At 48.9% G+C, this 14,490-nt stretch overlaps 1 protein-coding gene across 2 annotated transcripts in view; it reads right to left on the bottom strand.

Annotated features, from left to right (window-relative positions):
- Window positions 1-2,955: 2,955 nt before the first annotated feature.
- Window positions 2,956-14,490, bottom strand: part of FBLN5 (fibulin 5) — a 79,855-nt gene continuing 68,320 nt past the window's right edge. For both annotated transcript variants that reach the window (XM_076003770.1, XM_076003771.1), the window contains exons 10-11: window positions 11,607-11,802; window positions 2,956-3,925 (exon numbers count right to left, since the gene is read on the bottom strand). In XM_076003770.1, the coding sequence (XP_075859885.1) occupies window positions 3,764-3,925; window positions 11,607-11,802 (358 nt within the window). In that variant the 3' untranslated portion in view covers window positions 2,956-3,763. The remainder of the gene's footprint in view (window positions 3,926-11,606; window positions 11,803-14,490) is intronic.

The following is a 14,490-nucleotide window of genomic DNA, read 5'->3' as shown; positions in this document are numbered from 1 at the left end:
GAGAACAAAAATAGCAGCACAGAGAACAATCTGTGTATTTGTTTGCAGTTGATGAGCACTGGCCAATTCCAAAATAAAAAGAGCTTTACTAAATATTCACTTTTTTTTAAGAAAGAAAATATTGCCTTTCAAATTACATACAAATTGTATATAATTTTATCAGAAAGAAAGAAAATTGTTACCTAACATTTATTTAGTGTTTCCTTTAAGTGTTATATATTTAATAATTCCAAGCAAAGTCATCTTATTCTAAATTTCAAACATGTTTATAAATATTCATAAGAACTTTTGTTGTATAAAATAGATACATGTTAAAAATTATTAAAATCTAACTAAAATGATTTTTGTTCACACTGCTAATGCACCTATCACGTTGCATCCCAGTGTGGTCTCACATGCTGCATAAACCTGTGGATAAATGTGTTATCAGTGGATTGTCTCTTTTGTTCATGTCTCTGAATCCAGCAACTGGTTCAAGCAAAGTAGATGCTCCACCAAAGTACGTTGTCCCCCCTTGACAAAGACCTTTTACAAATAGGATTTCATCTGGCAAGAGGGGAGTAAAGAATAGTTGCTCCTTTGTCATCTCTCTGTGGGTGACCCTCCTGGCTCAGGATGAACAACTTGGGCACATTACAGTAAACACCCAGGCCACAAAAATACCTTGAAATGACTGAAAATGAAGTAATCAGACCTCCTTAAATGTTTCCACCATCTGGACAAATGACACCCCAAGGGCCAAGACTGTTACCTAAGAAAATTTCTAAGCGTGTTACCCAAGCCCGAGAGGCGAAAGGTAGGCGGATTTTGTGCCAATTAGAAAGTGTTATGATTGGCAAACCACTGTGAAACTCTGAACTTGCAGTTTAATGGAAATGCTGGCTGTCATCCCCAAAGTACATTTCAAGGAATCACAAAACTTTAGAATGAGAAGCAACTGAATGGAAGTTTTCACCCATATGGAACTGAGAAGATGAAGTGACAACACAAAGATTTTTGCAAGTGTCCCCACTCTGAACGTGAACCCCTTCCACCATGCGCCCAGCACTCTGCAGGACCTGATGGGGTGTTTGGAGCAGGGGTCACCAGACAAGCTCTCAGCCCAGCTCCTGAACGGGGCAAAGCTGACAAGGGACAGGCAAGGGGAGCCCAGAAGTCTCAGGGTCCGAAAAACAGCCAGCCCCATTAGGTTCCACAGCAGAACACACCGTGGGCATTCAGAGGGCGGGCTTACCCCAGTCTTGGGAGGAAAAAAAAACCCAACATCCAACGATTCCCAAGACAGAGTGAAGCAAACAGCCTTTTGGGTTCCGGGAGCCTCTGGAACTGTTTCCCAAATGTTTTGGGTTTGGCCTGACAGTACACACTTCGCCCCAGGCCGTTTTTCCCTTAATTTTCAGGCCCAAGTGTATTTTAAGGTAAATGGATCCCACATGCTTCTGATTCATTTATACTGAACTCATCAGACCATGTTTTTTGAAAGAGGAATCTGAGGTCCAAGAAGCCCTTTGAGCCTGCATTTATGAGTCTCCCTGTGCCTTTTTTCTTAGAAGCAGGAAGCCACATTTTGACATGAACAAATATTAATAAATCCCAAGCCCTAGAGACTCAGGTCTGGTTTCAAATGTGGCACCTCTAAAACCAATGGGCCCTCAAATCCCCAAGACAAAGCTTGCCTGCCTTCTTTGTCAGAAGTTGAGAGTCAGGGGTTCAGAGCCGCTTGCTGCTCAGCGTGTCTGACCCACATCGGCTGCTGACACCTGAGCCTCCCCCCACGGGCGCGGGGAGGGCCGCTGCCTCCTTCGCACTTCTGGTCTTCGCTCTTTGTCTTCTGAGCTTTGAACGTTCCGAGCCATTTGTTGCTGATGTTATTGTTAGCATTGCTTGAACCTGTCTGAAGGAGCACAGCTGGGCATGGTTTGGATGTGCTTAGTTAGAGAAAAAAATAACCACGACCAAGAGCAAAGTTAGGGGTATGGTGGGCGCAAGAAATGATCTGTGGGTGAGGAAGGCACACCTGCAGCGGCCAGGGCACTGTGGGAGCTGAACATGCTATCTCCCTCCACTGAGGAACTGGGGTTATTGGGGGTCCATGAAACGCCTACTAACCCTGGCGGTCCAGGGCACAGCTCCTGGCACTATGTCGGTCTTTAACAAACACACCACCACCACCACGTACAATGGGAGCATCTATAGATCGGGCCGAAGACCCAGCCTCGGCCATCAGGGAGTAAACTATTCTCCTGAAGCCTCAGGCCGATTCCTGGTATGGAACATAAAGGCAGCTGTCCCAGCCTGTTCTCCAATCTGTGACTTGCGCTGTTGACTCTCTTTGCCCCTGCCCAGGGGCAAAGTTCTAAGACTTGAAGGAAACCCAGAGTCCCTGATCAGGAAGAGGAACTGAGATGTTGGGGGCAAGGTGGCTAGGGCTTGGGCACTGCGTTTGTCCTCCTCTCTCTTTGTAGGGTTTATAACAATGCATTCTCAACTCTGGGTAGTTATGACAGTTTTTTAAAGTCCAGATGGCTGGGCCCGACCTAAGCCCAGCGACATCCGAGTCTCTTGGGGCAGGTCCCAGGAAATCAGTCTTTTCTTCAAGGCTCTATTAGTTGTCCTTCGATGCAGCTAGGGTTGAGGACCACTGGCTTAAAGTAACTTGAATGCATTCCTGTTCTGCAAGAGTACAGGACATAATCCACATAGGAGAAGGATTGTTGGTTGTTTTCTAATCAAATAAAACAGGACTCAGGGTTGATGCTTCCCCTAACCTCTCTGCCACCCTATGTCTCTGCCCCCAACATGCCACCAATTTACCTTAGATGATGGTAAATTTACCAATTTACCTAGCTCTCTGGAGAGCTTTCCAAGCCAGCACACAATAAAAGGTTTCAACAGAACTAGAACCAACCCCAACTGCCGAATCATCTATGATGTCAAAATGAACCAAACGCAAGATCTCTTCGAATGTTTAATCAGTTTGGAGATCTCTGCCTTCCAACCCAGTTGGGTAAAAATTCTAAAGAAAGCAAGATTGAGGGGTCCTCAAAGAAAACATTGTGCTAAAATGCAGAGGTGACCGGGTTTGAGAAGACAGAATGTAACATGTGTTGGAAGGCCTTTTGAAGTAATTCTACCGCTTACTTGGAAAAAAAAAAAAAAAACATACTCAAAATGAACAAGAAAGGATTAAACAGTTATACAAATTTAAGGACAACTAAAACTTCTTTTATGGTTGAAAATACCAGACGTGATTTTGAAATAGACTCTTTAAAAACTCCTAGGTCCCGCAGTGGTTCGTTTCCATGGCCTTCAGTGCACGCGAGAAGCGGTCTAGCTATGCCCAGCGCTCCCCGGGAGCCCGCGGGGCCTTGCAAAGCAGCGGCGCAGGGAGAGCGAGAAAGGAGTGGAAGAGGCGAGAGCAAGCTGTTCACAGTCTTTGGACACAGACTCAGACTCCAGCAAACCTAATCTCTTTTCTTTAAAAAAAAAAAAAGGAAATAAACTGGAAAATCACCGACAATCTCACATCAGGGGCCAATGATAATACTTTTCGATAACTGCATCTTAGGAGCTGGGGGTGGCCTTCAGAGTGACAGGTCTGCAATGGTACGGGTGGGGGTCAGGGCATCGGGGCCGACTCCTTGGGGACACGTTCAGCAGGAAAGGCGTAACGTCGGTCTGGCTCTCGTGATCTCTCCCGTTCCCTCTCTTCTCCTGTCCCTTGGTGCTGGTGAGAGGCAGCATCAGAGGCTCCAGCCGAGGCTCAGAACGGGTACTGCGACACATATATCCGCAGTCGGATCACGGAGCTGCCTCTAAAGTTGATGACGGTGTTGACAGTGATCATTTCCAAGTCCAGCTGGATGTCCCGGGGCCCTTTGATGGGGCGGGTCATCACCAGGGTGGCACTGATGGGGCCTGTTTGCTGTGGACAGAACCAGGGACATTAGTTAGAGAATGACTGATGTAAGCCCAAGGCCTGGGTGGTGGCTCAGCAGCATCAACCAGGGTGCTCCCCTGCCCGCCTCAGTTAAACTGGCATCCCCTCGGTGCCACCCTCCTCCCCTGGCTTTGCCCACTCTCCACCTGGCTCTTTCCTGCTAATCCTGCAAGTCTCATCTAGAAGGTCACTTCCTAAGAGGAGCCTTCCCTGATTCCCCAGTCTAAGTCAGGTCCTCCTGTGACCTCTGCCACTGCACCCTCTGCTGTGCATAGGATGGAAAGTGTATTACCTATTACCTGGTGTAACTGTCCACACTATTTGGTCCATGTGTGATGTCTAGGTACCCACCAGACTATGAGCTCTGTAAGAAGAGGGGTCTTTTCACCACTGAGTCCACCTAGAACTTAGCATGGTGCCTTGAACACAGCAGGTGTTCAGAAAATACATCTTGAATGGTCCACGAATCACTGGCCAAACTTCTGCATGACATAGGGCTGTCACTCCACCTCTCTGGGTCTCTGGCATGAGAGTTTGGACCAGGTTAATAATTCCCAAATAAATGGCACCAAAAACACCTGGTATACTTTTTCAAAACAAACAATTCTAGGGGCCCATTCCACGATTTCCTAGTTCAGTACATTTTCAGGTGATGCCTGGGAAAGGTGAAATGTGTTTAAGAGCCCCCCCTCTCAACAGCCTGGAGTCACTTCCAGCTTCTCCATTCTGTGCCCCTAACATTCTGGTCCTAATAATTTCATGTGAACTTTCTGTTCCACTGAATCCTTTTCTAAAAACCTCAAGGAGGTTGGGAGAGAGGACCTCATTTGAGCACCTACCCTGTGTGAGGCATTCTTCTAGCCACCTTTATGTCTATCCACTTATTTAATCCTCATAACAACCCTGAGAGGCCTTGCTATTCAAATTGTGGTCCCTGGGCCAGCAGTGTTAGCATCACCCGGAGCTTGTTAGAAATGCAGAATCTCGGGCCCCACCTAAGATCTAATGAGCCTGAATCTGTAGCTGAACACAATCCCCAGGCAATTCATGTGCACGTGAATAACTGAGAGGTGCTGACCTCAAGGCACAGGACCCAGGCAGGGGACCTTGGCTGCCCTTGTCTAAGGGCGGTATGAAAGGTATATCTCATTATTTCCCCATTTTATAGGTAAGCAAATGGAGGTCAAGTGTGGTTAAGTAATTGCTTAGGGTGACCCAGCTACTCCTGGAAGAGTGAAGGGCTTCCTTTCAGGTGTTTCTGTCTGACCAGCCCCAGGCCGCTTTCACTGCGCAATTAACAGAAGAGACCAGTGTGTGTGTTGCTGCTTCTCCCTGGCACTGTCCTGAAGAGAGATGCTCAGGGGTCGGTGCAATGGACAGATAGATATTAGGCACCTGAAGAGGAAACAGCATGAGGGAGAACAGGGCCGGGCTGGACAGTGACTTCCCATAACTGCAGAGCCCAGCCTCGTGCCCAGAAACTGAAAGCAATAGGCTCTGCGAAATCCGGGAAACTGGCTTGTTTAAAGACACACCAAATGTTTTTTCTATCTTCATAGAGGGAGGGTCCCCATAAAGTTCTGAACATCCCCAAGAGCTGCCACAGGTATGACAAGGGTGGGGCTGGTAGACAGGTGTGGGCCAGGTGCCGGGACCTCCCCTGTCGCTGGGCTATCAGCAGCCTGACAGTCACATAATTTCCTCTTGGCATTGGCTCCCTCTGTTCCCGTCAGCATTCACGTAACTGGCACCTTCTCATGCAGAAGATTGCTCTGACTTCCTTGTGAGCCCTTGCAAAACTGCAGAGCCCTGGGCCAGGACTTCAGAGGGTACAGCCACACAGGGGAATGCCTGTGGCAGTTACTTATACAAATATCTTGTCAGCTTTCGCTGTTTACATGAACAAAAGCCATGAGTTGAGGACTCGAAGCTGGGGGCACCCCTCCGGAGAGAGATCTGCAGAGCCCAAGGTCTGGAAGGGGGAAGGTAGCACGTGGAAACTTCCAAGTTGTTCCTTTGGGCTTTCCTGGTAAATGTCTCCAGAGTATGAAAGTATGAAATCCTAGACTCTCCCATTTGGAAGTAACCTCAGAAGTCGGCCAGTCCAGTCTTTGGCTGGGTCAGATCGGTAGCACCCTGAGAAAGGCCTACCCACAAGCGCCTGGGAGGACTCGAGTGCCTGCCGGGAAAGGACGGCCACCTCGCACTCCTCATTCAACTTGCAGGGCAGAGTCAGGGCATTAATGAAATAGGCCTTTGGAGAGCCTCTGGGCATTGGTGGCCTACTGGTGCAAAATGAGGAGGAGGAGGGGGAGGATAGTGCTGCTGGTGGTGGTGATGGTGATGGTTATGACATAAGTGTTTGTCTACAATCTTTCACACATCTTTTATTTAACCCTCACAAACCTACACTTTAAGTATGCTAAGGATACTACGTAAGGTCACAAAACTAGTGCATGGTATTAGAGGATCTGGCTTCAAAACTCATGCTTCGAACCACTGCCCTCCTCTATGATGGGGTCTCAGCACCCCTCCACTTCCTTACCATCCCACGGCACTTGACTTGAGAACCACTTTGTGTTGTGTCCCCGGGCTGTTTGTCCCCTCCCCACTATAGTGTGTGTGGGTTCCTCAAGGGCAGAAGCCACATCCTGCTTGTTTAGGAACTCTCAGTGCCTGACTTGAAGCCACATATATAATGGTGCTAAACAAACGTTGGTGACGTAAGAATGCACACGGATGACACCACCAGTGGAGCCGACCTCGGTGAGAGTCGGCTGTGAACGGCCCACCAGCCATATGTCTTCTTGGCCCTGATCCCACACACTCGGGTTTGTTCTGAGTCACCTTGTGGGACAGCATTTTCTGACATGTGGCAAGCAGCCAGGCTGTGGCAAGTCAGCTTCCCCTGGCCCTGCCACTTGATCCACGTGTGTCACGGAGTAAATGCACTTTGGCACAGTCTGAACCCCGTGACCATGCCCCTTCTTCTGGCCCTAATTGTGTCCCTGCGCCTCCCAGCTAAAGCCTATCACCAGTGCTCTGGCCGGGGCTCAGTGACAGAAATAACAGCCAACAAGGTTGTGAACGGGGCGTGTGCGTGTGCGTATATGTGTATGCATGCGTGTGTGCATGTGTGCGCACGGGTGTGTGTGCCTTGCCTGCTAGCTGAGATGAAGCTGCTTCCAGGGCTTGTAATCCAACCAGCGAATCTCAGGGTAGGAAAGCCTGAGCGGCCGTCCCCCCAACCTCCCACACGATGCTCCAGCCCCGTGGGTAGCATTCCCAACCCCTCCAAGGCCCAGGAGCTCACAGCCTCCTGCCAACAGCAGCAGCAGCAGTGGCAGTGGCAACGGCAGTATCTATACAACAATAACTAGCAGTTATTGAATACCTTCTTCTACTGTTACTGAATGTTAAAGTAGACTTTTCCTGTCATCTCAGTTTCTGCTGAGGCCCTACAGCTGGAAGAGTAGGGCAAGATACCCTATAGTCTAAAGAGAAATGTAAGAGCACAGATTTTAGTGCCCGATTGCCCGGGCTCAAGTCTTGCTCTGGTGCTTATTACCTGCGAGACTAGTTGGGCAGGTCGCTCAGCCTCTGTGCCTCCGTGCTCTCGTCTGCAAGGCTGGGATGAGAGAACAATCCTATACTATAGGACTGTTGAGAAGATTTAAAAGATTGCTATCCAGAAAGCTATCCTTTGATATTGCTATCCTAGAATAGTGCCTGGCACATGTTGACCACTACACACGACTCGCTGCTGATGCTTTGAGTGTAGTTATTATTGCGGGTACAAGGACGTGTAAAGTGGTGATCCAAAGCCAGGTCTGTTTCCCTCGCTCTGTCACCACCTCCAGCCTACATACGCTTCATTAAATGCATTTACCAGCTTCCACCTCAATCAGGAGGGGATTTCAAGAGAACTGTGCGGAGATGTGAGACCCCTTAAGTTCAAGGATGCAGAGTGCTACCGGTCTCTCTCCTGGAGAAGTTTAGAGGTGAGAGCCCAGGGCTGCTCCACGCCACAGTGAGGAGAGGGGACTGCAAGGGAGCTGATGTTGGTGTCCTGAAAGGTCCATGCGTAAGGTCTGCCTGCCAGGATGCAGTGACATTCCCCCCACTACCACCACGGAAAGTCTGTGTGGGACACAGCACCAAAAATAGAGGCAGAGTGGTTTGGGTGGCAATTAGTCAACAATTGGCCCTATTGCCCACATCAGGGACTGGTCAGGGTCAAGTCCTCAGGCAAATCTCCAAAAACTCCACAAAAGCATCCTGTGAAAGCAAGAACTTTTGGGTCTCTACCCCAGAGAGAGTGCCAACACCTGGTTACTATGGCAACAATCGAGGAAGATCCTGGCCCTCCCAACCTCATGCCTGTGCCCCAACCCCCACCCCTGGAGGAGCCAGAGCCAGCACTGTCATTGCTGGGAGGGGAAGAAGAGGGCAGTACAAAGGCCAACCACACCCCTTCCCTGCTCTGAACCAGGGGAAAGGGAGAAACTGTACATTGAATGAGAGGCTGAGAGGGTGACGTTTCCATTTAAACCAGCATGGACTTCCAACATGACAGGAGACGATCCAATAGTAATTGAATGTGCCTGCGAATCCTATGGGATCAACCTGAGATGTCGCCCAGGGGTGCACAGGTTTGAACCAGAAGGGTGGGAAAAATAAAGCAACCCCAGCAAAGCCCGCTTGTTTGACAAAACAGTCATTCTGTGTTCCAGGCGCTGTGCTAAGTAGATGATCTCATCTAATCTAAAGTAAATACTGTTATTATATCCTCTGTACAGATGAGGAAATTGAGGCCAGGGAGGTTACGTAACCCCAGGTCTGGTACACTGTAGAATGCAGAGTTAAGCAGGTCAGCCTGGCTGCAGGGCCCACGCTAGCACAGCTAGGAGTGGCTCCCGGGGAGTGTCCTGCAGCTTTGGACAGTTGGGACACCCGGAAGTCCTGCCTTATCTGCTGGTTTCTCTCTGTCTTCCTGCCCCTGTGCCCCGTGGCTTCACAGGGCCTCCACTCAAACCCCTTTTCTCTTCCCAGGTGTAGCTCTTGGGACCTTTCAACCAGCAGCCGCCTCCCCCATCCTTAAGTTCCTTCGGCCATTCTCATGGCAGGCCTACCTCCCTTTGTCCCAGCAGCGTCCAGACACCCTCTTCTGAAGAAATACTAAATCATTAGGGCCCTTCTCAACATTCTCAGAGGTGGCACAAGCCACATACAGCTCAAAGCGCTGAGTTTCAAGGGTCTGCGAGTTGCTGTGACAATCTAGAGAAAGTTTCCCTGTAGGGGGGCTTCCTCCTGTCCGGTCCACCTGGAGGGCAATCTCATTCCCCGACCATCACTGGGCGCTTATCACAAGTCAGCTGCCACAGGGAATGTTTGGGTCTGGGGAGATTTTAGTGGGTGGTATCCCATTAAACACAGGTGGACCAGTGAAATCGTACCTAGACAAGCCCGCCCTCTGCAGATCTTTGTCCTGCTCAGATGGGGAAAAAACCAGGTGCAGATGGTAGCAGTGATGGTACTTGATAATAAATCCCTAAGAGAGGCATCTTTGCATCCTATGGTTGAGACCCACAGTGTCTATACAGATGAGAGAGGCTGGATGGGAGCATGCCAGTGGCCTGAGCTGATAGCAAACCCTCAGAAGCTTCACAGATTGGGTTTCTGCTGGACAGCCTGTGTTTATGGGTTTGCGGAAAGGACAGACATCAACACAGCTCCATCTTTTTCATCTTGTGGAAGCTCCTCTACGCTACTCATTCCAGCTTCTTCTGAAACCCCTGACCCTGCTTGCTCATCTACAGGACCAGGTTTACACTAACTCTACAGGTCGTGTCATCACATGTGACCTGGTTCTGTTAGGGTCTTGCCAAAAACACATTAATGAGGATATACCAGTCCCCAGGGCTTTTTAAAATCTGTTCAAACTGCTGCTTATGAGAATTCCCTGTTTATAGACCATACCAGGCACAGAGGCAAGGATTGAAAGATCGTGCCAGGGAGAGAGGTCCTAGACAGTTCAGATATGTGGTTCTTTCATAGGCCCCTGGGCTGGTCTCTGACAGAAGCAGGTGAACTTCCATGTGCCGCCTATCCTGTGAGTATAGCTCCCCACCGTGACCCTGCAGGATCACAAGCAGTATCTGCTAGAAATGCAGATTCCTGGGTACAGCAGGCTGAATAACAGCCCCCTAAGATACCCAGGCCCTAGTCCTTAGAACCTGTAAATGTTACCTTATAAGGTAAAAGAGGTTTTGCAGATGTGATTAGGGATCTGGACACAGGGGGATTATCTGGATGGGCCCTAAATCTAACCCCAAGTGTCATTACAAGAGGGAGGCACAGGGAGATTTGATGCACACAGAGGAGAAGGAGGCCATGAGACCACAGAGGCACATATTGGAGTCATGCGGCCACAGTCAAGAAGTGCTGGCAGTCCCCAGAAGCTAGAAGAGGCAAGGAACGGATTCTCCTCTAGAGCCTCTGGAGGAAGCACAGCCTGCCAACACCTGATCGCAGCTCCCTGAAGCTGATTTCAGGCTTTTGGCTTCCAGAACCATGAGGGAATAGAGTTCCATTGTCTTAAGCCACCAAGTTGCGGTATCTGTTACAGCAGCCTCAGGAAACTGGGCCTCACTTATCGTCTTCTGAAATAGATTCTCTGGAGTCTGCTCTTTGGACAAGCGCCCAAATTCACGCTGAAATGTGAGAGACATTGCTCTAAGCCAGTGGTCTCTAAAGAGGGGTGATCACCCTGGAAGTTGCAGGATAGGAAGCTCAGTAATATAATTGGCATGGTATTACATGTATGCAATTTACAGAAAAGTCAACATATTTTAGGATGTGCGCTTTAAACTCTGTACTGGTACAGATAATCAGTGCTGGCCACTCAACAGAAATGTTCTGCGTCTGGGCTGTCTCATGCAGTAGCCGCATGTGGTTACTGAGCCCCTGAAATACAGCTAGTGCCATGGAAGAACTTTTTAATTTTATTTTTTTAATTTTTAATTTTTATTTTTTTGAGATTAGCCAAGTACAGTAGTGAGAAGTGGGGAAAGGGTAGAACAAGGACTGACTCCGAACAGTCAATCGAGATAACTCACTACTTTCAGACCAGCCTAATTTTATTTTAAATTTTACTTAATTTATTTAGCTGTAAAGAGGCACTACGGCCACTGTGCTGGACAATGCTGATAAAGCCACTTCCGTGGCCATGCCTTTACATTCGCTGGAACGTAAGCACCATGGGAGCAAAGATTTGGGATGTTTTCTCCACTGCTATTAATATATCTTCAGTTTCTAGAAGTGCATCGTAGGTACTCCGTAAATATTTGTCAAATGGGTGGGTGGATAAATGGAGACATGAATGCCTCTCGCACAGAATGTTAGAAGAGACCTAAGACTGCATCTCGGCCTAACTCTTCCTTTCACACATGAGGGTCCCAAGGCTCGCCAAGGAAAAGCAACTTTTGCAAGGCCACAGAGAAAATGGTGGAAACCAAGACCTTGAATCACCCCTTCCACTCTGCTCTCTTCCCACCTGTCCCTCCCGGCTGCACTCTTACCTGTGTCCACGAAGCATGCTCCTAGGAGAGACAACACAAGGTCACTGATAGAGATGGGGACCCCTGCTCACCCTCCCTCTTCTTACCCGCATGTAGAATTCTCTGCCCTCGTTCCCAGATTTGATCTGGAAAATGTAATAGGCCCCAGGGTAGCGAGTCGTTGCTTGCATTTGGAAGATGTCAGCGGGAACAGAACGTCCTGACACCACGTCCATGTCCCGGTACAAGATAGTGAAGGGCTGGTCTCTGCAGCCAGGATTCTCAGCAGGACACATACAGCGGCTAGAAGGAGAGGAAATCATGTAAGAACTCAGTAAATCCTTTCCACGTGCTGGCTGTGCCTGCTGCTTCTCTTAAAACACTGAAAATGAGGCCGTCCCGTTTTTATCATCTAAATACCATAACTGTAGACTGTCTTTGCTCCTGGCTGTAGTCTAAAAATGCTCCAGCAGGCAAGGGATCTCTCTGTTTCCTAGAGAATGGCCTTTTCTCACCAATCAGACATTCTGGATACTAGATAGAACATAAACCTTAGATCTCTGGTTTTCAGAACACTGGAACATTCTCTAATGCACTTAATATTTGTCACATATTTAGGCAACAAAATGTACCACTGGCCACATAGTCCTTCACTTCTTCAGCCATAGACACTCATTAAGAGATTTTAACAGTGAGACACTGATATGAGACTGACGTCTCTGGGGGATCCTTTTACATTCTCTATTGCACTTATCGCAGTCTGTGTGGAGTACAATTGAACAAACGAGCTCATAACTTACTATGTACCAGACATTACATTAGACACTTTGGAAATTCAATGATAAATAAGATCCTGGTCTTAAAAGTTATATTATCTTAATATTAATAGTCCACCTTCTAATGGGAGAAATAAATAAATCCCAGACACAAACATCTCTAATACAAAGCACCTCACCCCCTAAACTCCACCCAGGGGTCGGAGTTCACAGTAGGATGAAGACATCTGTTGATAAACGCCTTGGGGGCCAATGCTGGGAGTCAGCCTGGCCGAGTTTCTGCTGCTCTCCCCCCAACTTCCAATCCAGCCACAAAACCCGTCGGCCCTACTTCCAAAGTAGATTCCAAACCCAACCACTCTCGCCATCTGCGTTGTCATTGCCAAGGTTGTCAGGCCACCATCCTCTCTCACCTGGACCTCTGTGATGGCCTCCTAGGGCGTCAGAGTGCCCTTTGTCAACCATAAATCAGAATAGGTCTCTCCACTGCTTAAGACTCTTCAGTGGCCACCCATTGTGACTTACATAAAAACTAAACACCCACTTTAGCCTCTGAGACCCCATGGGGTCTGGCCTCCGCCAAGCTCCCCAGCCTCCTCCGAGGCCACCCTCCACTGCACTCACCAGGCTGCAGCAACCAGGCTTCTTCCATTCCCCAAAAGCATCAAGGGCACCCTTGCCTTAGAGCCTTTGCACACGCTGTTCCCTCTGCTCTTCCACTCTCTGTCTAGTTAAAGTCGACCCGCCCTGCCATTCCAGCCCAAATGTCATTTCCCCAGAGTAGCCTTCGGATTCCCTGGTCTAGACCAGGTCCAGCCGACTCTTTCTTTTCATGCATTTTTATTCTTCTTGTTGATGGCACCTATCACAATCTATGAGTATGGATTCATTTGTATGACAATTTGTTTAATGTCATTTTCCTCCTCTAGACGCTAAGCTCCACAAGGGCAAAAACCACAGCGCCCAGCATGCGACAGGAGCTTGGCTAACATTTAACGAATGAATACAAAGAAGTTTTAAAGTTTCATTTTTTAAGGCCACATCAAAATAGCCAAGTCTCAATGTCTCTGGCGCCAAAATGACCACATTAAAATGTCACGTGTCACGCAGAAAATCATTGTTTCCTAAAAGAAGTTTGGAGGAAGGAGTGATGGCTCCCAGCAGGAAAAGATGACAAACAGCTGGGAGAGGTGGCATCCGAACTGAAGTCTGAGAGGCGGGCGGCTCTGGCTGAATGTTTCCATGTGGCAGGACGTGTGTGCACAAAAGCAGGGAGGCCGGGCATTCTGGAGCATGGGCAGAGGTGAGGGCAAGTCCCGTTCAGGCTGGCAGGAGCGCAGGACACCCGGATAGGACCAGGAGCAGGAAGGGGGCGCCTGGGGTCTAGAGGGACAGAGTCCCCAAGCCTTCTCAGCATCATGCCAGAGACGTCACTGGTTACACCAGCTCCGTCCTGTGAGTTGAACTGGGCCAGACGAGGGTGGCCTGGAGAAACCCAGAGAAAACTGGGGGTAGAAGCCAGGCAGAGCTGCCTGCAGCTCTGCTCTGCCACAAAGGGCCCTTGAACCAGGAGTCAAAGAGCCCTGTTCCAGAGGGTTGCTTAGAAGCACAGCTCTTAGCAACAAGTAACGGCCTCTCTAAAGGACCCGCCTATCCCAGCTTTGTCCTCTCTTTTGCCAATTTTTGATCAGAGTGGAAACCACACTGGTAACACATGAATTCCTCTCTTAGAGGTTGCATTCCTCGAGGGCAAGGTGTGTGTCTGGTTTGTCCTTTTATCCCCAGTGCAAGGGCCCAGGGGCAACTGCTGGAAGAGAGGTGGGCAGCAATGCACACATGCATGTGTGTGTGCGTGTGCGTGTGTGTGTGTGTGTAGAGGCCAAGGAAGAGGTGAGATGGTTAAATAAAGGCTAAAAGAGAAGGAAAAGGAACTCCTAGTTTGCCAGGAGCAGAAACCACAGTCCTAGCGCATTCACCTTGCAGAAGTTGTCTTCACTTTAATTCTCCCCTCAGCTCTAGTATTTGCCATCTGGTGATTTAATCAAATGTTGGCCATGATGATGTCAAGAGACTTGATTAGAGCAAGCTAAATGGCCTCAGTATTGAGAACTCTCCAGCAACTCCCTCTTCCCAGAGCAGCCCAGGGACGCATCCGTTCCACCTGGGAGCTTGCCAGAAAGGCTGACTCTCGGGCCCCACCCCAATCCCCCTGAAT

Source organism: Microcebus murinus, chromosome 6, assembly GCF_040939455.1.
Source record: "Microcebus murinus isolate Inina chromosome 6, M.murinus_Inina_mat1.0, whole genome shotgun sequence".
Taxonomy (NCBI): domain Eukaryota; kingdom Metazoa; phylum Chordata; class Mammalia; order Primates; family Cheirogaleidae; genus Microcebus; species Microcebus murinus.
This window is presented reverse-complemented; position numbering and strand designations above follow the sequence as displayed.